At 37.6% G+C, this 24,247-nt stretch overlaps 1 protein-coding gene across 3 annotated transcripts in view; it reads right to left on the bottom strand.

Annotated features, from left to right (window-relative positions):
- Window positions 1-648: 648 nt before the first annotated feature.
- LOC122361673 (connector enhancer of kinase suppressor of ras 3-like) overlaps window positions 649-24,247 on the bottom strand; it is a 30,236-nt gene continuing 6,637 nt past the window's right edge. The window contains exons 2-16 of one of the 3 annotated variants that reach the window (XM_043262515.1): window positions 16,817-16,980; window positions 12,489-12,691; window positions 11,674-11,761; window positions 10,327-10,368; window positions 8,538-8,657; window positions 7,815-7,874; window positions 6,414-6,482; window positions 6,125-6,271; window positions 5,737-5,858; window positions 5,210-5,391; window positions 4,986-5,072; window positions 4,210-4,463; window positions 1,650-1,687; window positions 926-971; window positions 649-774 (exon numbers count right to left, since the gene is read on the bottom strand). In XM_043262515.1, the coding sequence (XP_043118450.1) occupies window positions 703-774; window positions 926-971; window positions 1,650-1,687; window positions 4,210-4,463; window positions 4,986-5,072; window positions 5,210-5,391; window positions 5,737-5,858; window positions 6,125-6,271; window positions 6,414-6,482; window positions 7,815-7,874; window positions 8,538-8,657; window positions 10,327-10,368; window positions 11,674-11,761; window positions 12,489-12,691; window positions 16,817-16,980 (1,694 nt within the window). In that variant the 3' untranslated portion in view covers window positions 649-702. Of the gene's footprint in view, window positions 775-925; window positions 972-1,649; window positions 1,688-1,723; window positions 4,464-4,985; window positions 5,073-5,209; window positions 5,392-5,736; window positions 5,859-6,124; window positions 6,272-6,413; window positions 6,483-7,814; window positions 7,875-8,537; window positions 8,658-10,326; window positions 10,369-11,673; window positions 11,762-12,488; window positions 12,692-16,816; window positions 16,981-24,247 lie in introns of those variants that run through there. The other 2 variants (XM_043262517.1, XM_043262518.1) reach the window with 2 other exon arrangements.

Raw genomic sequence — 24,247 nt, 5'->3', positions numbered from 1 at the left:
TAACTATAAATCTGTGTTATGTATCAATAGGTCAGAATGTTACAAAAATATCAAAAAAATGTATACATATACTTCATAGGCTCATGTCTCCAAGTCTTGACTACAAATAATTAATTTCCAATAATAATAATAATACAAAAAGTTATCGATCCAACTGTGTGTTTGCATAGTTCAATAACTAGAAATCACCACCAGAGGTCGCCAAGGACTTTTATTTTGACTTTTAAATGTGGTGTTGCGTGATTATTATGTTTTCTGTAATATTTTGCATGTTAAGACACCTTTGTGTGTGTGTGTGTGTGTGTGTGTGTGTGTGTGTGTGTACCTAGTATTCATCACGTTATGGGGATCAAACGTCCCCAGAAGTATAGTAAAGTAAAGGCTAAGTTTCTACCTAGTTGGTCCCTTATGAGGAAACAAGCTTACAAATTACATTAAAAAAACCAAAAAAAAATATGATGACCATTTTTCAGTATCTTTTGGTTATATATATATATATATATATATATATATATATATATATATATATATATATATATATATATATATATATATATATATATATAAACAAACACACTGTACTGTATATGTCAGTCAGTCTTACTACTGAAACCCTGATCTCTGCTGTCTGTGACTTCATGAGATTAAATCAGGGGAAATTTTCCCACAATGATCTGCACAGGTGATTGTCACACTGCTTAACTAAATATCCCCCCGAGGACAAGCCGTGCCACCGCAGGAACAGAGGAGCCATTCTTCTGCTCTGTCCGTGTGCTGTGTTTTCAAACAAAGACAATATAAGAGCAGCTTCATCAACGGTGTTCCTCACTGAGTGCTCAAGAGGAGGCTGGCACCGCGTTCCCTTTACATACAATATCCCTCTATTTAGTGTTTAACTAAACTACTGTACAGAATTGTTTCTTACCGCTTGAGAGAATGACCAGGACCGCATGGCACCGTTGCTGTACCTGCTGAAGAGATGACAGCAGATTTAAAGTAGGAACAGGCACGGCACGATACGCTATGTCTGATACCAATAATCGTACTAAAACGGGGTGTTACAGTAAGTGGAAATATAAAATTCAATTTGACGTACAACTAAGTGTTTATATCACTCCTGTTTTTATTTCCACATGTAACTATCCCAAAACCCATCTTCTTCTTTTTTTTCTTTGTCTTTCTTTGAACACTTTCAATAAAACACTTACCATTAATGCATTAACCATTGTAAATGACTTAAAAGTGCTCATTTTTTATTTTATCTCCTTTGTTTTGCTTACAAAAATACATTCGTTTTACGCAAGCTCATAACGCACCCATTAATGTTAACAGATTTAAAAAAGAAAAAATACATAAATTAAAACTGATCACAAAAATTGAAATGACTAAGATTAATATGTTAAATATACTACAATACTCGCTTTTTATTTCAACTGCAGTTTACTAACTCAATGTAATGTTTCCCGAACATCACATTTAAAGGTAAGCGTTCCAGATCATGGGGCTGTCTGTGTTTTTGATGTTTCCGTTTCTTGCTATAAATACACACAAAGCATCCCGGGAAAAACCGTCAGGCCTGGGATTCTTCCCGTGCTTTGTTTTGGCTGAGTGCGAACGCGCTTTCGATCGCCGTGAAGTTCTGCACCCACCTGTTGATGAACGCGTTGCCGGAGGTCCAGTCAGGATCCTGCGGCAGGACAGAGAACAGTTAATATATGCTTCTTCACGGACAAGACCACTGAGCTCTGCGCTCCACTTCAACGTTTCCCAATTCATCCCGTTCCTTCTTGAGCGAAGAGTTCACGTAGAAGCCAATGTGCACCCTGGAGGGGACTCTCTCCAAAGCTACAGTTTACAGGCTAATGATTGTGTATCATAAAAAGTGTATCTCATAAAAAAAAGAGAAGAGCAAAAAGTTACGCATTCCCATGCATCAGTCACAAAACAAGCAATAATATTCATGCATGTAATTAGTGGTGTCAAACGATTCAAAATTGATGAAAAAAAGTGCATAATCTGTGTATATTTATTACGTATACGCACGCATGTTGTTTGTATATTTCTACATATTAACACATGTGTGTGTGTATACGTAATAAATATACACAGTAAACACACATATACTGTATTAAGGAAACGAAAACCTTTATTTTGGATGCGATTAATCGTTTGACAGCATTAATTATATGATATTATATTACACTGTGCGTGAATATTATTGCATAGCACTAAATATGAGTCCATTTGCATTCCACGCCTGTTGCTTATTTGCTATTTTACTCAAGGATCAATGCATTTCTTCAATAAAGCGACAAGCAGGTTTCAGATTTTGAGGGCGAAGCAACAAACACGGGAAGATCGAAGATGTCAGTATGAATGAAACATTGAGTAAAATTATTAGTTGAAATGATAGATACAGGCAGGTCGCAGAAATAGATAGAAAAACCGTAAAAGGAACGGAAACTAAGAGAAAAGTACTCTCTCTCGAAGTCGTTCACAATGTTCGGAGCTCACAATTGACACCGGGTGTGAAAATGCAAAGATTTAAAGCCGTTTTAAGAAGGAACAATTATCGTTTTACTTTTAATTTATTACCATAGGTACACATTTTTACTGTCATTTTTACTTAAGATCAGCACATTTCAAACAAACTTCACTTGGCATGAACATGGTTTCATAAACATTTAGGATACCATTGTACCTTCCACGTCGCTGCATACAAATCACTTTTCTATTTAAATCTTTCAGTTTCGAAATCTTTAGTCAGCGCTAGAATATTACAGATCACCCGCATCTGCGTCTTTTTAATGAAGACGACCGGATAATTCAGTGAAGACAACACAAAAACATCTGGGACAGCAGCTTTAATGGAAAAAAGCAACTAATGGGGTACAAAATGTATGTTTGGTACAAAAGAAAATATGACATAATCCCTTCTGCATAATCCAGCAATGCAAAATACTGATATAAAACCCAGCATTCATTGGAAACAACATTACAGCCGATGTCAGAGTTTACCTTTGAAAGATCTGTGATTACTACAGTGCTCAATCTTATTTATCTGGAAGGTCCAGAGCCTGTAACCGCGACCGATTCCTCAATCAAACATTAATTTGCCATCAGCTATGACTAAAAAGCATTTTACAGTGACAAGCTAAGAAAGCTGCCATAAGTCACTTACCCTTAATTCAAAAACCCTTATCATTTTCTCTACGTTGTGGAACACAAAAGGACATTTTCGAACAACGTCTGAGCCGTTCTTTTTAATACCCTAAAAATTCAATTTACGGTGCAGAATATTAACGTTGGGAAAACCTGCGAATGCATAAACACCGCAGATCTGGAACGACTTATGTCAGAATTCCTCTTTGAGTGAACTATACCTTAAAAAATAAGGAGAAAAAAATGCTGTAAGCATAAAAAAAAAAAAAAAAAAAAAAAAAAAAAAATCCAATCAATATACGCATGTACATACCGCAAACGCAAAGCCCATTACCGCAAATGCAAAAAAAAAAAAAAAAAATAAAAAAATAAAATGCGTATTTCCTTTGGTGTAAAACAAAAATAACTTACTCAAAAAACATACTCTTAACACACAAAGAAAGCAATAAAATGTAACCATGATGAAACTCATAGAAACCTTGGAAAACAGAAAGTTTGCTGAACCCTCCAATTACATCTATTGAAGGTTTTACATCCAAAGCGCAAAGACAAGAGAAACAGCAGGATGCGTTTTTGTTTCTCTAATTAGAAATTAGTTGACTAAATAGTTTGGAAAGACATAGGGCTTAATAGGAATGGGATTTTCTCCATCCATAAACTATGCACTACTGTTGCATGAATGCTTGGAGTTTCAAGGATTCCACCGAGGAAAGTGCTGAGGTAGATAGACATTTTCAAGTGGCTTAATATGCGAATTAACACTGCGGCGTACGAGTCATTGTTTCCCAAAAGACCGCTGAGTAAAGCAGAGATAATGTATCTCAATTCTGCCCACGTGTTTCCAAACCTTTCAATTCTAGTCATTTTAGACGCATTCTAGTCGAGCGGTAATGTAGACAAATAAGAGGCGCAAAGAAATACCCGAGAAAAGGAGAGTGAAAGCATGAAAAAGTACATGAGAAAAGAGTCACCGCACACAGCTGGACAAAGGGTGAAGGCAAGCTGACATTAGTGAGTCAATAGCTTAAGCCGTGTGATCCAACTGACCAGTAGCGAGGGCTCCGCGGGGGGCCGTTTGGGGGTGGAGGTCATGGGGGTCTTTTTGACTAAGTCCTCTTGATAGGGTATGGTGGCGGTGTTGTGTAGATCCGCGGCGACAAGGAATCGGCTGTTTCGCGAGTAGTCGGACCCATAAGCGGGTCTTTCGGCGGTGAACTTGTAAGACGAGCCTGGGCCCGGGGCCTCCTCGGCGATAGTCGGTATGCGCTCGTTGCTTAGGTATCTGTACAGAAGATCTTCACCTAGACCACCAGAGTAAAAGACGCATGTAATTGGGGACGTCCAGTTTGTAGAAACGGGCTATTTTTTAGGTACATGAACTTGTGTTTAAGCTTTACCAAAAGTTACTCCTCAGAGGAGTTCAAAATATGGAGGTCTGTAAGATTTTTTAACATTTTTGAAAGTCGCACTCCTAAAAAAATCCTACTACGAACTATTACAGCTGAAACTCTTTTGGTTTCTCTGGTAACGTGATCATTTTTTCAGTATTCCCTGGCGATTTTTTGAAAAACGAATCAATTGGTTAACTCGGAATTGATATTTTAACATTTATGTTCCATATAGCCATTCCAAAACCTTTGGAGTAGAAAAAAACTGGCTTACAATTTTTTTGTTCAACTATAATAATAATAATGTGTTATAAACATTGGATTGTACGAGCATTACTGAGCACCTTTTTCTGGATTTTACAAACTATATTATATTTTGGAGGATACTGTGTTCTGTTATGGGTTAAACTGGATTGGTGTGAATGTACCACGTACCTTTCCGTCCCTGAGTCCAGGGCTTTGCGTACAGGTCTGCCACGCTCAAACACGTATCCGAAGGCATTGACAGAGGTCTTGGTTTACCTGTGTGCACCATTCGTGCGAAACAGTCAATATAAACATACGAAAGGACAAAAAAATGATTCAATTTAAGCTACGCTGCAATGATGAAATTAAAAAATAGATGAATATGGAACTTTAATTTCCTCTGATATAATGACCTTGTGATGAGGATCTTCCCCTTGGACGCATCTGTACGTTGACCTCAAGTGGTTGAACGGACAGTTTGTCGTAGTCTGCAATAGTGAAGCGCCGGTGGCTCTCCAGATCCAGGAAGGAGTTTGGAGACTCAGAGCCTTTGGGCCTGACATTAAGGCTGGTGTACGAGCTGTTCCGTACTTCCCTGTAACAGAGAACAAAAGCTTGTTTAACCAGCATGAATGATTAAAAACATAGACTCACATTAAAGAAATCGTTGCTTCGGGAAAAAGTCCATAATGCTTCCTCCAGCGAAAAAAGTCCATCCTTTCCCATCAAAATTCAACAACATAACTGTTTAGAGCTGTTAGTCATATTATGATGGACTTTTCAATTGTTTTCAATTTCCCTCCACTTATTAGTTGTCATTAGTTCCCCATGTATGTATTTACCGTAATCAAAGTACTGTAATATCTGCAAGGTATTTCACTTCCGCATGCTACAAGAAAACATTCTCAGAGGATCTCTTGATGCCAGAATCCAGTCTCACCGTGGCGTGTAAGGCACTGATGGAGGTGGAGGGATGTACAGGTCCAGTATGGCTGGCTTGTCCTTCCTACCGCAGAGTTTGGTAGAATTGTCTGACTGACTCTTACTAGGAGACGTGGAGCTCTGCAAGACAAGAGAAACTTCATTCAGCTTTTCAAAATGGATTACGACTATAACATAAACACATAATTTCAAAATTAAATGTAAAATATGTAATGTCTTTCAAGATGTGTGCCCACGTTTGGCCATAGAGTGTTAAAATTAGGTTATATTTTGAAATAAATATTTAATACGTCTTTGATGAACAATTACACAATCTGAAAAAAAACCCCAAAAACAAAACAAACTTAAGATCGTCTAAGAGTTGATGGCTGTTAAAACAGACACACCTGAGGCACGGGCGGTTTCCAGCGCATGTTTTTGAGAGGTGCTGGGGTGAATCCTGAGGTTCCTGTGGGCCTTTTCTTTAAAAGGAGCACCACACTTTTAGGGTCTTCTCTCAGCTTAGCAACCAGGTTCTTAAGCTGCCAACCCACCTGAAGCAAACAAGAACAGGACCTTACGTATTGCCCAAAAGCATACATATATACACACACACACATATATATATTTCATACAATACTCACATATACAGATGAGAATGAAAGTGTACAAGAAATTGTGTAGAAAAACACATACCACTGTCTGCTGATTGACTTGGATGACTTCATCTCCAGCATGGATCTTGCGCGTCATATCTGCTGGGGACTAGAGAGGAAATACTGTAAGTATTAGCGTTCTTGAAATATTAATGCGAATGTCAAATCTATTTGTGCCACAACCCCAGCTTTCCTCATTAAATAAATGAAAAAAGAATGCTTAAAAATCGGTACAACCGACCTTTTAACTAATAAATCAAATCTACATTTATAATGGTGGCGCAGTTTGCTAAATACATGCCGTGGATTCATAAACAGGCATCACCGCAAGCAGAAATATAAATAGCTACGACATCTCTACGCGAGTTAAACATAAAAATAAACAAAATCAAAGCAGAATAGCATGTCTTCTAAAAAACTGTGTACATGATATGACACGCATGCTATACAAACGCATTTGATGACATGTTTCTGTCCTTTCTTGCTAGAGCTGCTAGTTTTAACTGGTCTAGAAGCAAGCGAAAAGTGTTAAAAAAACACTCATGAGTTGAGGAGTCATCAGTGTGAATCAGTCTTTCTGATGAATCTTTCACTAAATGAACTGACAGAGATGAGGCCACTGAATCAACAACTCATGCCATCAAAAAATCCCAAAGAACTACGTATCTTATTGTCACGCCTTTGCTGTATCTTAAAATTTGATTTTTACTGGTGGAAAAAAGGCATACTGACCGAGTTTGGTCTAAACGTAAGATATTAAATTCGAGCTCATTAACTGTAGACTTTCTCTGACGTCTGAAACGTAGACTCAGATTCAGAACAACAGCAAGGCATGACATATTGCTTAAATACAAGCTTGGGACGTTTTTTGTATTATTGTTGGAAAATAAACAATAAAATTACAAGCAAGTGTGATGAACAAACTGTAATTAATCATCAGCTGGTTCGGGGCGGATGAATCATCTCTTGACTCATGGGAATGTAGTTCCAGAGAAGTGTTATGTGAGTTTGACATCACTGTTGTGAATATCTGCTGTTAAAAAACGACTAAAGCCAATGAATTTTTAGATGTTCCAAGGTTATAGGTTACGACCACTAAAACCACGAAAATGTGACAAACGCCAAATCTGACAAATGACAACGATTAAGCAATATCACGAGCAAGAGAGCTATTGTTCTGATGAAAAGAAGTCTTTACATGCTGTTTTATTGCTTCACATTTTGTACTTTACAATGCGTTCTAAATACAAAGGATGAGCAAACCTGACATCTTTGAGCCCCACAAACACTGTTCAGCCTTGAAACCAATCTACTTCCCGTTATTTTGTTCATTTAGACTGAACATGTCGTGCGCACAGAGGCTAAATTTAACTCGGCCAATTGGCATCAAAAAGCGAAATGTGATGAATCGAAGGCTTTCGTCACTGGAGCCCTTACTCACATGTTCAGTGGTGCCAGTGATGACATGAAGTCCATCGTAGGTGGATTTTATGTACATGCCCTGAGTAACAGGAAGACAGAGAGAAAACTCATGACATGCAAACAGGTAAACCTCGGTAAACAGGAATCTACAGCCATACAAAAGAAATATAAGCTGATTCATATTCTGTGTGCTGACATTATTTGGACTCATTTACCACTCAATAAGGCCCATGGCCCATGTTTATACCCCCAACTTGAGTACTTATTATGTACATTAACTAACAGGTAAACACACCAGCACTTACATAGTAAGTATATGGAAATAGGACTGCAAACATTACATCATAATTAACAGTTCTTTAAACTTAAGCAATTTACCATTAACACACATTTATTTGTAAGTACTACACATCTACCATGTGCATAGCAAGTGTCTTGTTTGTTACCACTTAATACCACATTTTCCCATAGGTGCTACACATTTAGCATGTACATACCATTAGCGTGTGCAGTATGTGTCTCATGTACAGATACTGCCCGTTTGTACCCACTTAGTACAAAGTATTACATATTTACCATGTCTATACATTGGTTAGTACAGTAAAGCATCTATTTAGTTACCGTATACTGGCACTACTTTTAAGGTACTTAAGTTTCTTATTTGTTACCATTTACAGACACTTTAGGTAAGCGTTACAACTCTCTGTGAAGATCCAGCGTGAACATAAATAGTCATTCTCACCAGTCCCTCTCCTGGTTTGATGTTGGTCAGCTGAACTTCATCCAGACATGCTGACTGGCTCATGAGAGGATCAGAGGTGGTTCTCACGGTCTGGTCGCAAATACCGTTCAATACCTTTGACTGCAATTTAGAAGAACAGAGTGTTTACAAAACCAAACGACATATCCAAAATTGCGTTGATTTGGATAGACTGTGTTAGGCTGTCTACTTCGTATCCACTAACGCTTTATTTTGATGCTTCCCCAGCAGAAATCTCCCTCACTGCAAGTAACTTTGCACGTTGGTCAACATCTAATAATCCCAATTAGTCAAAGGTGAACTAATAATTGGTCAAACGATACAAATACATACATATCCGAGGGTTTATTTCTACATTTGTCGCATGGCATAGCATCGGGTGAAGGAACAAAAATACAGCAACCAAGCCCCAAGGGGAAGGAGTTAAGGTGATACATTTTATCTGATTGTCCAGTTACGAACAGTTTTTAAAACCGATGGGAATCACTTCCTTCTACAAAACCCACTCTTTTCACCTTACGCTTCCAAATTACAGCTCGACATTATTAACAACGGTAGACTGGTGGCGTATATTTCTCCTCATTCAAGCATCCCACCAACTGAGAAGCAACACTGTGGATAAATGTAAATAAAAGCACAAGATCAAAGTTCCAGAGTCTAGTGGACTAACACATTCACTATACCAATAATGCGAGCACCTCCCCAATAATTCACAGAAGCCAAGCCCTTAAGTGAAGAACAGCAAACCATGGGGCTCGAATAAACAAACTGAATGCTATCTGAGCTTTGATTTAATTTTCCACTCAATGCACAAGAACAGGAGCGTGAACAAAATGAACAGTAATGAAAGAATGCGTCACCGCTAGAATTGTTTCAACGTTAAACCTAGGACGGTATCTGAAGATCTGAAAGAAGTTCAGCCAGGTGGCCTATTTCCTCTCTGTATAGTGTGTAACATAATGTAATATACAAATCATCTACACTGGTCTTGTATTTCAGACGGTCCACTTATACCAAAACTTCACATGAATAGGCTGCCTTTATTTCTGTCTTGACGGTAAAGAAGACGAATAATACAACCCAACCCATTCCTGCTTTGTGTTTGTGATTTTGTCAACCCTTTATACTACACTTAGCGTGTAGTTGCATGCAGTCTGATTTCCTAACTTCCTTCACCCTGCCTATAATGCCCAATATACGCTACATTAGTCAGCATGAACTAAGAATGAACAATATACTCTACATCATTTATTAATCTTAGTTATTAGTTAGTTAATCTTACTTTCCAGCATTTACTAATGCATTATTAAAATCACAAGTTTAGTTTATTAACATTAGTTAACGCACTGTGAACTAACATAAACAGACAAATAATGACTGTATTTTTACTAATATTAAACTAACATTAACATCGATTTTTAAGGGTTTTTGTATGTCAATGAATACATTAATTAACGTTAAAAATGACACCTTATTGTAAATTGTTACCGTTTTTATTTCCAGCACTGGGAAGATTTTTATTAATAATAATAATTTATCACCGAAAATTCAATTTAGTAATTCAATTTTTTCTAATTACTTCGAAATTAATTTTTGCCTTTGTTTACTACATGGATGAGATAGAGGCATTTTGATATAAAAATATAAAGAGAAAAAATATACATAAAAAGTGCGCACGCACACAATTCATCATTTACAAAATTAAGTGATATAAGTAAATAACATGAAAAATAAGTATTAAAAAGTAACGCTGGAAATGCTAAATACTTACAACATCCAAAATCTTCTCCTCCATGTCGTAGATAGCGTAGTCCTGTGCAAGAAAGAAAGAAAAAGTGCAGGACACTGAAACCTCTGTGAATAATAACAAAAAGTTCAGATTTGGGAATGTTGTATAATTACAGAGCTTGACACAACAACATCGAATGACCTCCAGCCTCAAATAAACAGCTTTCAGCCTTGAATTACATCTCCATGTCCAGTCCAAGACAAGATAATTACACAACGCATCGTGGGAGTACACCGAAGTGAGGAAGAGGAGGACAAGAAACCCAGCATCTGGCGCATTAAGCGTATAAACGAAAGCATGCTTCAATAAAGGCATTTTGATGTCAGATATTTTAAAGAAATGTTCTGAAGATTTCTTATACTGATCTGAAATTAAAAGTACACTGGAATCAGTCCTGATCTAAAGAAGCTTATTGCATTAAATGTTGCTGGACAAAGGAACAGTTCATCCAATGATAATCAACACTTAGTACATAGACTTTATCATATAACATGGTCACACACATCTACTAAGAGGTTTGCGTCATCATATTTGACGTAGTTTTTTTATGTTCATCAATATTTTATTTTATACCCAAAGTGACAGTAGTTCATACATTTACAGTCAAATTTTGGAGCTTCACTTGACAGGGAATAAGAGGAAAAACAGAAGCTGATTTTTTCTCCAGTAAGAGGCTATGTCTTTGGTGAGATCCCTATTGGCTCTGGTTCTAGTTTACTACTAGAACAAGAACTTCATTTGGATGACTTTAAAGGAAACTTTTATATCTCAATATTGCCCTAACAAAAGTTCTCAAAATGTTAAAGTTCTCTCAATCTGAAAACACAAGAACAAGTTCTTGGAAGAAGTATGGAATGTCTACAGTGTGGCTGAACTGAACGCCGCCTCTGACCAATTATAATCCTTCAAAGCCAATAACTCTTCATATTAGCTAAATTAAAATGTTAACCATCCAAAAATCTTTAAATACTGGCCAAGAATGTGACAGGAAAGATTACATACTGATTATCAAACTAACAACCTAATACCATTCACAGCTACGAATGCACATGAGCACGAGCAATGGCGAAAACATGAAGGAATGCTGGAGGCCAACTTTAAAAGAGCATCCTGGGTCGTTTAAAGAAACCCGGGACTGATGCGTTGGGGGTCCGCTTATTACTGTCTGAAGTAAACCCCCCAAAGCAAACACTGCAAGACAACATATGGTTAGATAACTAGCTGCGGTTTCCAGCTTTCCAGCTCCACTGGGAAATGCATGAGAGCTTTTCAATGAATGTGGAAGGTGAACGTTGGAAGGTGTCTATACTATTTAAAGGAGCTACTGACCTGTTGCACTGTAGTGGTCAGGTCCAGACACAACTGAATGATTTTGTTCTTGGTGGTGGTGAAGTCACTGATCCCCGTCAATGGAGTTCTGCAGACAGAGAGAACAAAGGTTAAAAGACATTTAAACATTCTCACTGTACAGGAGATCAAGTTGATACCAAAACAGGACAACAAACTCCTTGTGTGAAGGGTTTTCTGATGTGGCCTTATAATAGCAAAGAACTTTATTTCCATCACCGTGTGCCTGGAGTTTCTGAGTCTGCGGTCATAAAAACTGCAGCTGGAATTAAGCATGTTACCACGTCAACTCCCTACGAAACCATTAAGCACAGTCAGTTTCCATCTTCCTTTCCCAGACAGATCAGAACAATCGCACCGTGTAACTTGAGAATATATCTATTTGCTTGAAAGGGGGGAAGGAGAATAAAGCAATTTTACATTTTGTTGGTCGCTTGGTATTCTGAGTCTAAATAGTTTCAAAGTAAATCCTGCATCAAACTAAAACACAGCTTTTGTGCTCACAAAAAAACTGTCCATCGTGAAAAAGATGCGGTTAGCTGTGCACAGAGGGTTACGAAAGAAACGCGGATCGTATCTGGTTTCAACTGTCTGGAAAAATCTAACTGCTGCTCGCGCAAGTCAAGGTTGAACTTTGCAGTGATATATATGAGCTTAACATCAGCTTTAAGAGTGAAAACCTCTTATAAATCATCGGCGTGGAACACACCATAGCCCTTTACATAATATACGTCCCGTCATATAAATAAAGAAGCAACAGAAATGCGTAGAGAGCTGAAGAATAGGGATGTTTGTACCTGTCCAGCCATGCCAGGAGGCTTTTGGCTGCTCCGATAAGTTCAACCACAGAGGACAGGAATTCGTTCGGGAGCTTGCTAGACGTGTTGCTTTCATATGTAGGGCTCTTCCTTCGTTCTGATGTCGCCGTGTGAAGGCTTTTGGTCACAGCTCTCATCTTCAGCACCAGGTTCTTCAAGTTATCCGTCTCCACACCATAGTTCTGAGGAAGAAGTATAATTACGTATTTACAGAAAATGGTATATTACTGTAAATCCACAGCATACGTTGTTTTTACATACACTCTTGGGTATACATAAAGTACGTGTGATGTAAATATTGTCATTGCCACAGAAAAATCCAAATAAAAAACGCATGATGCTTTACTCATTATCAAAATGCAAAGGCTGTGATTCAATTAAAGCGGCCATATTGTGCTTTTTCAATTTTTAAGCTTTAGTTAGTTTGTAACATTGCTGTCTGAGCATTAAAAAGCTCAATGTACATTTTAAAAGGATGCACCCTCTTTAGGAGACCTATTTTAGCCCTTTTACAATATGAAATATAAATCTCAGGTGTCCTCAGAATGTGTGATAAGTGTCAGCCAGATCAGTACCATAAAGGTTTTTTGCACTAACTAGTTTATCCACAAGATAGCAATACTGGCCAGACCTTTGTTTTATAGTCTTTTATGAGTATTTTTAATTTTTACTGGTCATACATTTCGGAGAGAAACAGCACAGATGAAGGACAAGAATAATACATACATTAACAGTTGGCAAAAACTAAATATACTTTGGGGTTAACATCGTTAAAAAAAATCACTAGATTTGAGCATTTACGAAAGGAGACTTTTAGTAAACAAAAAACCCTCAATAAAACAATACATTAAAATAAAATATAATAACAAAAACCCTTTGAAGGTTGTAAAAATCACACGATCCGGGGCTTTTTTTGCACTGTAAAGACTGCGAGCCTTTCCCTCACAGCCTCTTTTTCGCCGCTATTAAATTTTCATTTGTGAAATTGGCGTATCGGATGATGCCTTAAAGTTTAAGACAGAGAGAGAACTGTACTTGGCGGTGACAGCACTGATCAGAGGCATACACACAGAATGCATTCATGCATTTAAACAGTTGACACAACACAACTCATTTTTAATTTTAGCGACTGTATAATATCATTATTGCTTCAGCTGTGAAACGCTCTTCTGGTAGCATTCCATGCCTGTGAGATGCGCATGCTAAGCATCTGACGGATACGAACATCACAAGTTTGCATTCCACCGTTCCAAATCTTTGGTTTCCTTGAATTACAACACTTGTTTGATTCATAAACAAAACTTCACGCTTGACTTGCCTCGGTACAGTTTGTTTGTAGCAGGCAAATTCTATCCACCTCTGGCATGCAATGAATGAAGGCTTGTCCGGTAGACGCAGCAAGTTTTATCCACGCTCAGAAGTACCATCCTTGGTGTATCAAATTCGACAACCCTTGCTCAAGTGTTTCATGATCTAAAGCAATTGGACTGTTTAAAATTTCACAGCCCTATTTAGACTCTAAAACTGTTTGGCGAAATGCGCGTTGCTTGATTTAGCTGCTAAATCTGGCATCTCCATGTGCTCCACTTTTAATATCTTGGAAAGAACACGACTAGAGCGTTCCTCCTGGTCTGGCAAATCTCAGGATTGCAAAAGTATGCATCCGAGTCTGAAAGCGTGCCAGTAACACAAGAGGTTTGTGTATGTCTTGCATCCTTTTTGATGTAAAATCGAAAGAACTAATTTTCTGGTGCTTTTACAGCGTTGGACCTCTGTCCACCTGCCTTCACTAAAAGTTGATGGCAATATCTGGTCAACTGTTAGATGTATTTTAGTAAAAGCTGTCCTGTGAATCACAAAAGCTTCAAACCGAGGAACAGATCTTCTATGGTTCCTTAAAATCGTTTCAGCTGCATATAAAGCAATTCCTCTTAAACACCTACACAGATCTACTGTAAAAGCAAATAGTAAAATGAACTAATATTAAATGATTCGTTCCACTTAAACATAACTAACAGTTCACAGAATAACAATCTAATCAAATGAGTTAGCTTAGTGTTTCCCTGCCGTGTGTTCAAGGACTTTTATTTTGTATTGTGTTGCTATTGTTTCTGTTTAGTTCCTGGTTTGCCTCTTTGCTCCCTTCATCTGTTGTGTTTGTTAGCATACCCCTTTGAGTTTCCATAATACTTCATTAGCTCCTCAAATCAACATTAATAACAGCATTTGACACTGGCGATGAGTTTATATTAACACCAGACAACTAAATGAACAGAAATGGTATAGCCCTATTGCTGAAATAAGGTCATGTTATAACTCCCCAAAGTGCTTTGGGGGTTTTTATTTATTGAACGGTAAGGTTACTTACACCTGACATGGTTTGTAGGAAATGAGAGATTGGTTTCCTCCATCAGGGCATAGACAAAGTTCACGGTATATACTCTCACAGACGGGGGCAGGAATTTGCTTCCTGTTCAGCACAAAATAGACTTCAGGACACCCCATCGGGGAGAAGTCTGGACACCAACACGTAGCACTTTCTGCCTCCAGTACTTGGCTGGAGTGTCTTTAATATCATTTCCAGATATATGAGACAATAGGAGAGTTTTTCCAAATCGAAGAGGTTGCTGTGATTTACAGACAAAACCGATGAATAAAGTTTAGGGAGATGATCTGGAAAAATCATCTCTTTTTAAATCATTAAATGTACAAAAATCCTTACTGTGAATAATAATCTTGGGTTCTGTGAATATAGTGCTTTATTGGAATATTTTGTGCTTTTTGCGAAGTTTGACTGCAATAAGTTTTCTGTGATCAATCAGACATTCTGTGGTTAAGTATTTGCTTTTAAAAATGATGGTTCTTTACTGGTTCAATGAAGATATCCATTGAAAAAACGATTCTTTAAAGTGGATTTTTTTTAAACGTTACTAAAATGTTCTTCGTACCAAAAAAATAAAGTTCACTGAAAGGTTCTTTTATCTTCTCACATAATAATTTTAACTCAACTTTTAAATAGGAAGCTACAAAAACGGCAAGTGGAAGACGGGGAAAAAAGGATTAGTGGCCATTGCCTGCTTTTGATCCTAAGGGTCTGGGCCCAATTATAGCATTCAGTGCTGGACACTGGGATGTACTGTATCATTTACAAGCATTGACACGACCATCTGTCAAAGCAGCCAGGACCTTCTAAGCATGTCCATGTGTTCGTATCAGGTCCTTGTATTTTCTACCCCCTACAGACACCAAAGTCCATCTGAGCCAGTCATCTCTCATGTAATTGTTTCCTTTTTTTCAAAAAACATGCTGTTCTGTATAGTAAACAACATTATTATTCCAAAAAGCTAGTGCACGTTACATGTTCAAATAGCAAAGACTAACTACATATTTGTAAATGACCAGGTCGACGGAAGAAAATAATGTAGTTTGATCCATACTTGTGTGCCAGGAAAAGCCTATAGAAGTTCAAAGAGATGCTGAAAAAAATGTGTGCTTAAATGTGCTTTGCGTTCCTTTTGCGGGTGTCCCAACAATGTATGTTGTACAGTAATGATAGAAACTGGTCTATTTTTTTCCCATTTAAATAATTTTATAATAATTTATAATTTTCTCTGAACATCATTAGGTAAAACTAAACTTAAACCTAAAACCATAAAAAAGAAAACAAAAACTAAAATAAAACTAACAAGAACTATATAGTAATAAATAAATACGTAAACTAATAAAATGTAAAAATATATTGTTTAAATTAATTTAACCATTTAATAGAAAAACGCTGTTTAGTTAACTAAATAATTCATTGATAACAAAGTATTATATGTTTTGAGAAATTAATATAAATAACTATAACTATAACTGTCTGAGGAAGACTAACTGCTGTGTCAAGTTTAAATTAATGTAAAAACGCTCAACCAGCGTGAGCGGGTCTTCGTTCTGTGCTGCCTTCTCTCAGTAAATGTGGTTTTGGCGAAATGCGTTAACCGTAATAGTAGCTTTACTCGGGCTTGTGCTGAGTGTGGACTGGCAAAAACATGCTGGCTTTAGTGGTAGTAGACCACTTTTTTTTTGTATTTATTGTGAACGTACACTAAACTCTTTCAGATGCAAATGTAGCTTTATTAAAATGTATTAATTCAGTTTAGAGGAAAGGGTTTAGGGTCAACGCTACATTATAGTGTTATAGTTACAAGCAGGTCTTGCAGGTTTATGTACAAGGGGTATACACACGATAACAACGTCCTATCAAATGCTTGTGTTTTTTAAAAACCTAATATAAATCCACAATAAATATGATTAATGACACCAACCAGAGCACAGAGGAGATCTACGGCCTCTAAAACCAGTTCCTGGTGGCCAATGCGGGCAATGCCCAGTTCCTCGAGGTCCTGGTGGGAGATCTTCAGTAGATGTTCGCCGTTAATCTTCTCTCTCTCAAAGTTGTGCACATACTGTTGTAGACTGTCATCCAGACCTTTAAATGAAAAGAGGAAAGAAAATAAATTAATACTTTTATTGAGCAAGGATGCAATCATTGATTGATGCATTCAAAATGACATAATGTTTAAAAAGAGATCTATTAGAAACAAATGCAGTTTTCAATTCATCGAAGAAATAAAAAAACAATGTTACATTGATTTTAAAAAATCAGACTAAAAATCTGCAGTGTATTCCAGACATAAGCAGTATATGTAACATAAATGAGATATCTAGGAAAAAAGAAGCATGATTGCAACAGAAAGATGCTTCCTTTCTTGACACCGCAACAGGTGTGTATAGAGTTTCCAGACCCCATAAACACCATGTTGTTTTCACCTGCCTGAATATGTACGTGTGTGTGTGTCAAGCTGTTTAAACAACTGACAGATTTTGTTGTTTTTAGCAAAGGGTCAACTATAATTACAGCAAACCTACTAACTCACAGAAAGTAACTAATGCCAGAAGACCGGTTTAGCTGGATTCTTCGGGGCTTTGTTATGCCTTGTTCGGTTTCTTTACGCATTGATCTGTTTGGAAACGTTGATGTATTTCCTGCTTCTGTCTCCTTCTGATGCAAATAAAATGAAAGTCGGTTGCAAGGATTTGCTGAGCTAGCTAGGAACTTATATCTGACTCCTGACATGGTGACAAGAGCGTCCTGCACCCAGCCAGATACACAATGCACTCAGTCACCCAGGCTGAAGGACGGTGAAGGATGGTCCTGTGGGACGAGGGGGAAGGGTGTTCACCCAGTCAAAGGCACTACAGAAAGAGCAGCTGCGAAGGTCTGGCCCCGTGCCCTCGGACTCAACTGCTTGACAGGCCAGACAAAATCACTGACCTTAATATTCAATACACAGTCCACCTCCATTTATCTTTGGAAAACTCAAACAAAGTTGAGGCTCTGCTATTTCAATGAACATTTCGTTGCGCAGAAGAAGCGAACTTCAGCATACTTACTCTCGTTATGGAAACAGTATACTTACAAGCAATGCAATGTTTCCGACAATGAGTCTGTCTATAAAGTCTATGAAACATCATTCGTAATGAATTTCGCAACCCTTTGTAGGGTACCCTTTGTACCCAAGCAAAGTCTCTGACGCCCTGTCACATTGCACTTGTGGAGACTACACGAAGGCTGCAGTTCTGGAAAGCGATGGAGCTAGAGACTAAATGGTTCCTGTTGGCTTCTCACGTAAATCTCGACATTAATTCTTAATTCTTTTGCATTTAACGTGTCTTTTCAGGCTGTCTAATCAGGCTCCCACTATACTCTAATGCTGAACGGCTTTCACTATTTATTTTTTTATTAATCGTACAATTGAGATTACACCAAAACACAATGTGTACAAGAACGTAATCTTTGCAATACACACATATGCAATGTACAATTATATACACACACAGACCTCAAAGAATCAATTAAAAAAAAGAATACAATATAAAATCTTGGAGTTTCAGTGTATATTGTGAGATGAACAAAGAGAGTATTTGAAATGTTCTCAAAGAATGGAGCCACGTGATTCACTGCTATTGTGAAGAGCTGTTTCCAGCAGGAATAAGGATACGTCTTAAAAGGCCGGTAACTCAACACTGCTTTTTCAACAGTTAAAACTGAGAGCAGTAATGAAAAATCTTGGACAAAGTGCCTGTAAAGATAATCAATACATTTTAAGGTTAGGTTTCCTTTACGTTGCTTTTACACTATGTACTATCTACTTTTTAAAGGATGTATAAAATCTTGGTACCTCATTTTTAAATGTGTGCAATAATTTTAAAATTTGAACATATGACCAAAAAAAAAGAATGCATCTCTCTTATACATTGCAATTCATCCTAAATTCAACTGCAGTGTATACGAGTGCATCCCTTCCACCTAAAGAACACCCCCAAAAAGTTCAACATTCATCATCAATTCAAGCAAATTCAAGCATGCTTTTGGAAAATACGTATGCGCGCGTTTTATAAACGAAGCCCCTAGTGAGGACCCCACTGCAGAAAAAGCGAGGGCCTGGGTGTTTATTTTCACCTTGAAAATCATATTACTAAAAACCACACAGCTCACGTTTTTTCTCTCAACAGTTTCTTTTGTCCGAGACTTGTTAAGGTATCATGTTTCTGATCAAAATTGGATAATTACACAGTTGGCTCAGTGTACAGTCATGTTTTTGCAAATCTGGCCCATGCTCTAACAGACTTTGATGTTCACTGATAAACCCAACACCTTGTGCTCTGAAACTAAAACCTGCACATCTGTTCTGACAGGATGTGCCCCCAGCTCTCCGTACAATGCAGAGGCAACCCTTCTCTGCGAGGCTCCCAGCGTAAGTCTCGCTCACGCAGGCCCCATGTCAACAGAATGGCAGGCAGTGGTTCTCAGGGGTTTGATTACATGAGAGAAAGCCCTTCCACCATCCAGAATGAAGGGCCTCCCGGTGGGAGTCTGACCTCTCTCTCTACGTAGACTCCGTGTCCTCGTACGCAGCGCGTACAATAGCCACTGCCACTGGAACTCTCGCTCGTTCCAGTAAAACTGTTGGGAATGAAGGAATGTCCATTGTTTTTGGGCGGTCACCCTTTGTGGCAATTCCACAATGGTGCGCAATCTCGATAGACTTTGTTGTTGTGAAGACAATAATTCGAAAAAAATCCTTTGTGTTCGAAACCTCTCATTAGATGCAACGGCCACACGAGTAAACAGAAAGTCACAGAAGGTAAACAGAGAGCAGGAGAGATATGGTTAGAAGAAGAAAAAAAATATCTGCTAATACTGATTGCTTTTCCTCAACAAATATAATCACCATTATTAATCTCAATTCATCAGAACAGTCTTTCAGATAAGTACAAATCAAGAACATCAACTAGCATTATTTATTTTTTAAATCATCACTGTGTCTCCTACTTTCTGCTCTTCGTCCCTCCACCAACCTCTGTCAAGTTTCAGGTACCAGACAAAGAATGGCTTTTTGTTATCACACTTGCTGACCTGATTTTGGGTATCAGATAAAACGGATATCTTTGCAAGATCTGGTAAAGAGACTGGATCTAATATCGCTGCAGTTGAGATTCAATCTAACAAAACGAATGCGATAACGTCGGTCACTTGTATTGATTGGATTATAGCGGCTCGTATAACAATCAATACTGTCCATCTGATTTGCAAATGTGCCTGCAGTTCAGCTCAAGAAATCCGCACGGAAAAGAAAGGCAGTTGGATAAGGTTTTTTTCACCCCTCGTTCTTGAAACAAGAGACAAGAGGGACAAAAAGCTTTTAGAATGACGGGTTTTAAGAAGATGCTCTGGGCCAAATGGCTACTTTTGCTATTCTGTCATTTTAGATGAAAAGACAGGGCAGATTAGAACTGGAAAAGTCCTTCAGGGACAGGAAAGTTAACTGACAAGTTTGCTGAGGTACAAACATCATCTGTGTCAGAATTCAAAAGAAGGAGGACTAGCTCTGGGTCAGTAAGTTTACGAATCTTTGTAAAGTGTATTTGTAAACTTGCATACATCACTAGTTATATATGTATAGCTTTACTAATGTCGTAAACATGCTCTGTAGCGCACCTGGTACAGTTTGAGGTTGAGGTTAAGTGTTGATGGTCTTTTTTGATTAACATTAGCATTTAACATTTTAGTGATACTCAATGGGCACTGAATTCCAATACAAACGACAAGCAGCGTAATAAAACACGACCAAATTCATGTTCACCAGTTTTAGATAAAACCGTGTTGCACACAAGGGGCATGGACCAACATGATACAATTTTTAAAAAAATGTTTTTTATGCATTTCAATTTGCAATTCCTTTAACAATAAAGACCAATGTTACTCCAGTATCCATGTTTATGTGTATAATGCACATGGCATGAATTTCAGCTTTAAATTTTATATAGCACACAAAACCGAAGTTAAGCTTAAACCAAATGCTCTCTGTACACTTTATTTGTAGTTTGCACTTATTATTTGCCCTTAGCCCTGGCTAATGTTTCACAGTTTAAAGAGATTAAACTACCGGAGACCAGAACAGAGAAAAAAAAAGAGCATGTGATGCACGGTTAGGGCATTTTTCAACTCAAGAGACATTTTATTGGTGAACTCCTCAAGTTAAATAACACCAATACTGGAAAAGATGAAATGTTCAAGTACACAGTTTACTCTAATTATAGTATACTATACAAGATTATGTATCCGGCTGAATATGTAGACTTTTGAGGGTGCCGCCAAAATTTAAACAAAATTTTCACATCAAAACAGTATTCTATCTAGGTTATAACCGATTGTTGCATATGAAACAAATAAATAAATAACAAAAAAGCTACGGAGATTTTAAATATCGTATTTTTGAACATTTGAAAGGCTTTCAAGGGTGCATTAAAAGTCAATGTATCCGCTGAATATGTTTCATAGACAGAGTTTAGCCTAAGCCAGGATTAAAAGTCAATGGCCATAGTTCAAGCCAGGATTAGGCCATAGTTCAATTATGGCATTTCAGTAATTTTTAAAAACATACCTTTGCAAAGCATTATTGGTGTGCAACTGAAGACCAAACAAAGGGACTGACATGCTTTAAGATCAGTCAGTGCAAGTTTCTTTCTGTCGAAACAGCTGAGATTTACATTTCAGCGAAACCAGGGGAATAAGTCCTTGATTAATATGAGCTTTCTAGCTTCTAGTGGCCGTAAACATTTACCCATAAGCCAATAACGTGGCTTTAAGCGCTATGCATTAGGTTTCACCGTGACCAAGCCAGTAAATGTGGTGTTTACATGAAATAATCGTATTCCCTTTTGGTACGAGAATCTCTTAGTACGCAATAAAACTAGCTAAGGCTCGTGTTGCATTTCAAGTCAAAGCAAAAACAACTTTGTCGAACAACAATATAAAATGAGGTAAACTATTAATTGGTCATTATAAAATTAGCTTGATAGCAAACGTCTCTTTTAAGTAAAAAAAAAAAACATGAGTGAGGTATAACTGGTCTTGATCTTGAAACAGACCTAATTTTGGGTTATTTAACCAAACTCCCATTCAAAAAAACTACTGAAATGCTAATTCGCTTCTGGGTTTTTGCCTACAAAGTGACATCATAGTCCCACCACTCTATTGTTTCACAGCTGAGGAAGGAATGAAGGAGCTAGAACACCAACAAACTACTGGAGGACGCCATTTTACTGGTCATTAGTCTCCGAAAAAAAGAAACAGCATAGACGCTGATTAAAGATGAAGCTTTCTAGAGAGTAAACTGCCTGCTGTGATATATTCCAACTAGATTGAGCAGAAGATGATTGGTGGGACTTCCCTACTTTGCTTCCCATAGCGAGTGCTGCAATTTCTGATTTGAATTTTTGTGCTAGAGCTTGTGAGTACTTCTTTAAAAATGACCGCGTGATTTAAATACTAATTCAATGCAGGTGGTTTCACACATTCCACTTATCTGCACAAAGAGCACGTACGGTTTCTGCCAAGCAGCCATTCAAAGACAGACCTGTACGAGCTGATCGGCGTTCTCACGCTTGCCAAAAACCTCCTCATTAACTCCTTATACAGTAATTGTTGTGGCTGAACAGCGCAGACACCATGAAAGTCAGTCTGAGAGACCTGTAATCAGAAGTAGCTTGGAAAACAAAAAGGCATCTGTGACTGGTTCTACCCTTACCAAAACTCTGCAACATCGCCTTCTGCCAAACCGTAATTACAGAGACAAACCTCCCATGTTACCCCCATATCTTAACAACTACCATGTCACACCCTTATTTTAGCATAGAACATGTACTGAACCAATGGAAAACATCTCAATTATGAAATTCCTGCATCATTTTTCAACTTGCTGGTTACAAACAGACCCAATATAGGGTAAAAAGTATATAATGAGAGCCAGAAGACAACATAAACCTCAAAGGAATGTGTCCTTTCTTTGGTTGGCTGTGGAGCTTCCTGCTGAAAGGAGCTAAAGTTCAATAAGAAATATTGCAAAAATAGTCCAAATTAAGCTGAATGCAATTTTCTTTACAGTGCAATGATTTTGTACAGTTCTCTCTTCATTTTGTAATCTAGGAATACATGCCAGGGTTGCCAAGTCTGCAGTGTTCCCATGGAATCGGGGTACTTTGCTACTGTTGCTGTGGGTTGTTTTTCCTTGTCCAGTGGGTTGAAGTCACCCCAATATTGCGATATTTCGCTTCTGAAATGTACATTTTGCTGGAGAACTCCCATAAATGTGTATTTTATTGCCCACAATATTTACTGGGGGGCTAGTATCGGGTTAGTTAGCAAGTGGGCGTGATTTTTGTGAAAACCTGGCAACCTTAATACGGATATGCTGTTATTTTGGTAGAAAATGAAAGGAAGGCAAGTTTTAATACGCCAAAAATAAAAAAAATCTGGAGAAATGCTATCTCGCTGTCCTCAAAATAAAACTGGTGTACTTTATAAGTGATCCAAACGCAGCACCTAATATGTGTTCACTTTGAATGACTTTACAGCTTTGGTGCGTGATGTTCTGCATGGTTTTCTTGTCCAGGAAATGATCAGTTCTCGCTCTGCAATCTCTCATCTCGTGGCATAACTAGCTAAAAAGTGAACCTGCTTACCTTCAATTGAACAGATCATTTCTCTTTGCTGCTATAACTTGAAATTATATAGCTACTAGTTATAACTTGCAATTAACATGAATGAACATCAACAGTGTTAAAAAATACAGTACAACTTAAATATATTGTGTTTCAACTGCAGAACAATGTCAATAAAAGAAAAGAAGAAAACTCAGTGGGTTGGCGTTCGATTTTCAATTTTTCAATTTGTGATTATTCTTTTTTTTCACTCCTGGCATCCCCCAAGAAACGCTTGAATATAATTTCGCCATTAACGTCTCGAGCAGACGATCCATTAGGAACGACACTGTCATATGCTTAAAGGCTCAAAACAAAGCTGTGGTTGTGTTTGGAGTTTTTTTTTTTTCGAAGTAGAGCAAAACCAGAAAATATGGTGTCTAAAAAAAAATGCATTCTTGTCTTAGGACAACTTTAACTTTTGATCCACTTTATTATTTAATGCATTTTTAAATAAAACAAGTTATTGTTTAAATGTAAAAAATTTCAATGTATGCAGCTTGCCTGAGTGTTGATTATTAAATAAATGTCATTCGTTATTTAATTGATTAATTATTTTCTTACAGTTTTTCAGTTAAGCTTAAATGTTTGATTCGGTATCTGTCATCTACAAAAAAATTAATTTGTCTTATATTTACATACCGCCCACC

The sequence above is a fragment of the Puntigrus tetrazona genome, chromosome 17, assembly GCF_018831695.1.
Source record: "Puntigrus tetrazona isolate hp1 chromosome 17, ASM1883169v1, whole genome shotgun sequence".
NCBI classification, from domain to species: Eukaryota; Metazoa; Chordata; class Actinopteri; order Cypriniformes; family Cyprinidae; genus Puntigrus; species Puntigrus tetrazona.
Note: the sequence above shows the minus strand (reverse complement) of the source record. Positions and strands in the feature narration are given on the sequence as shown.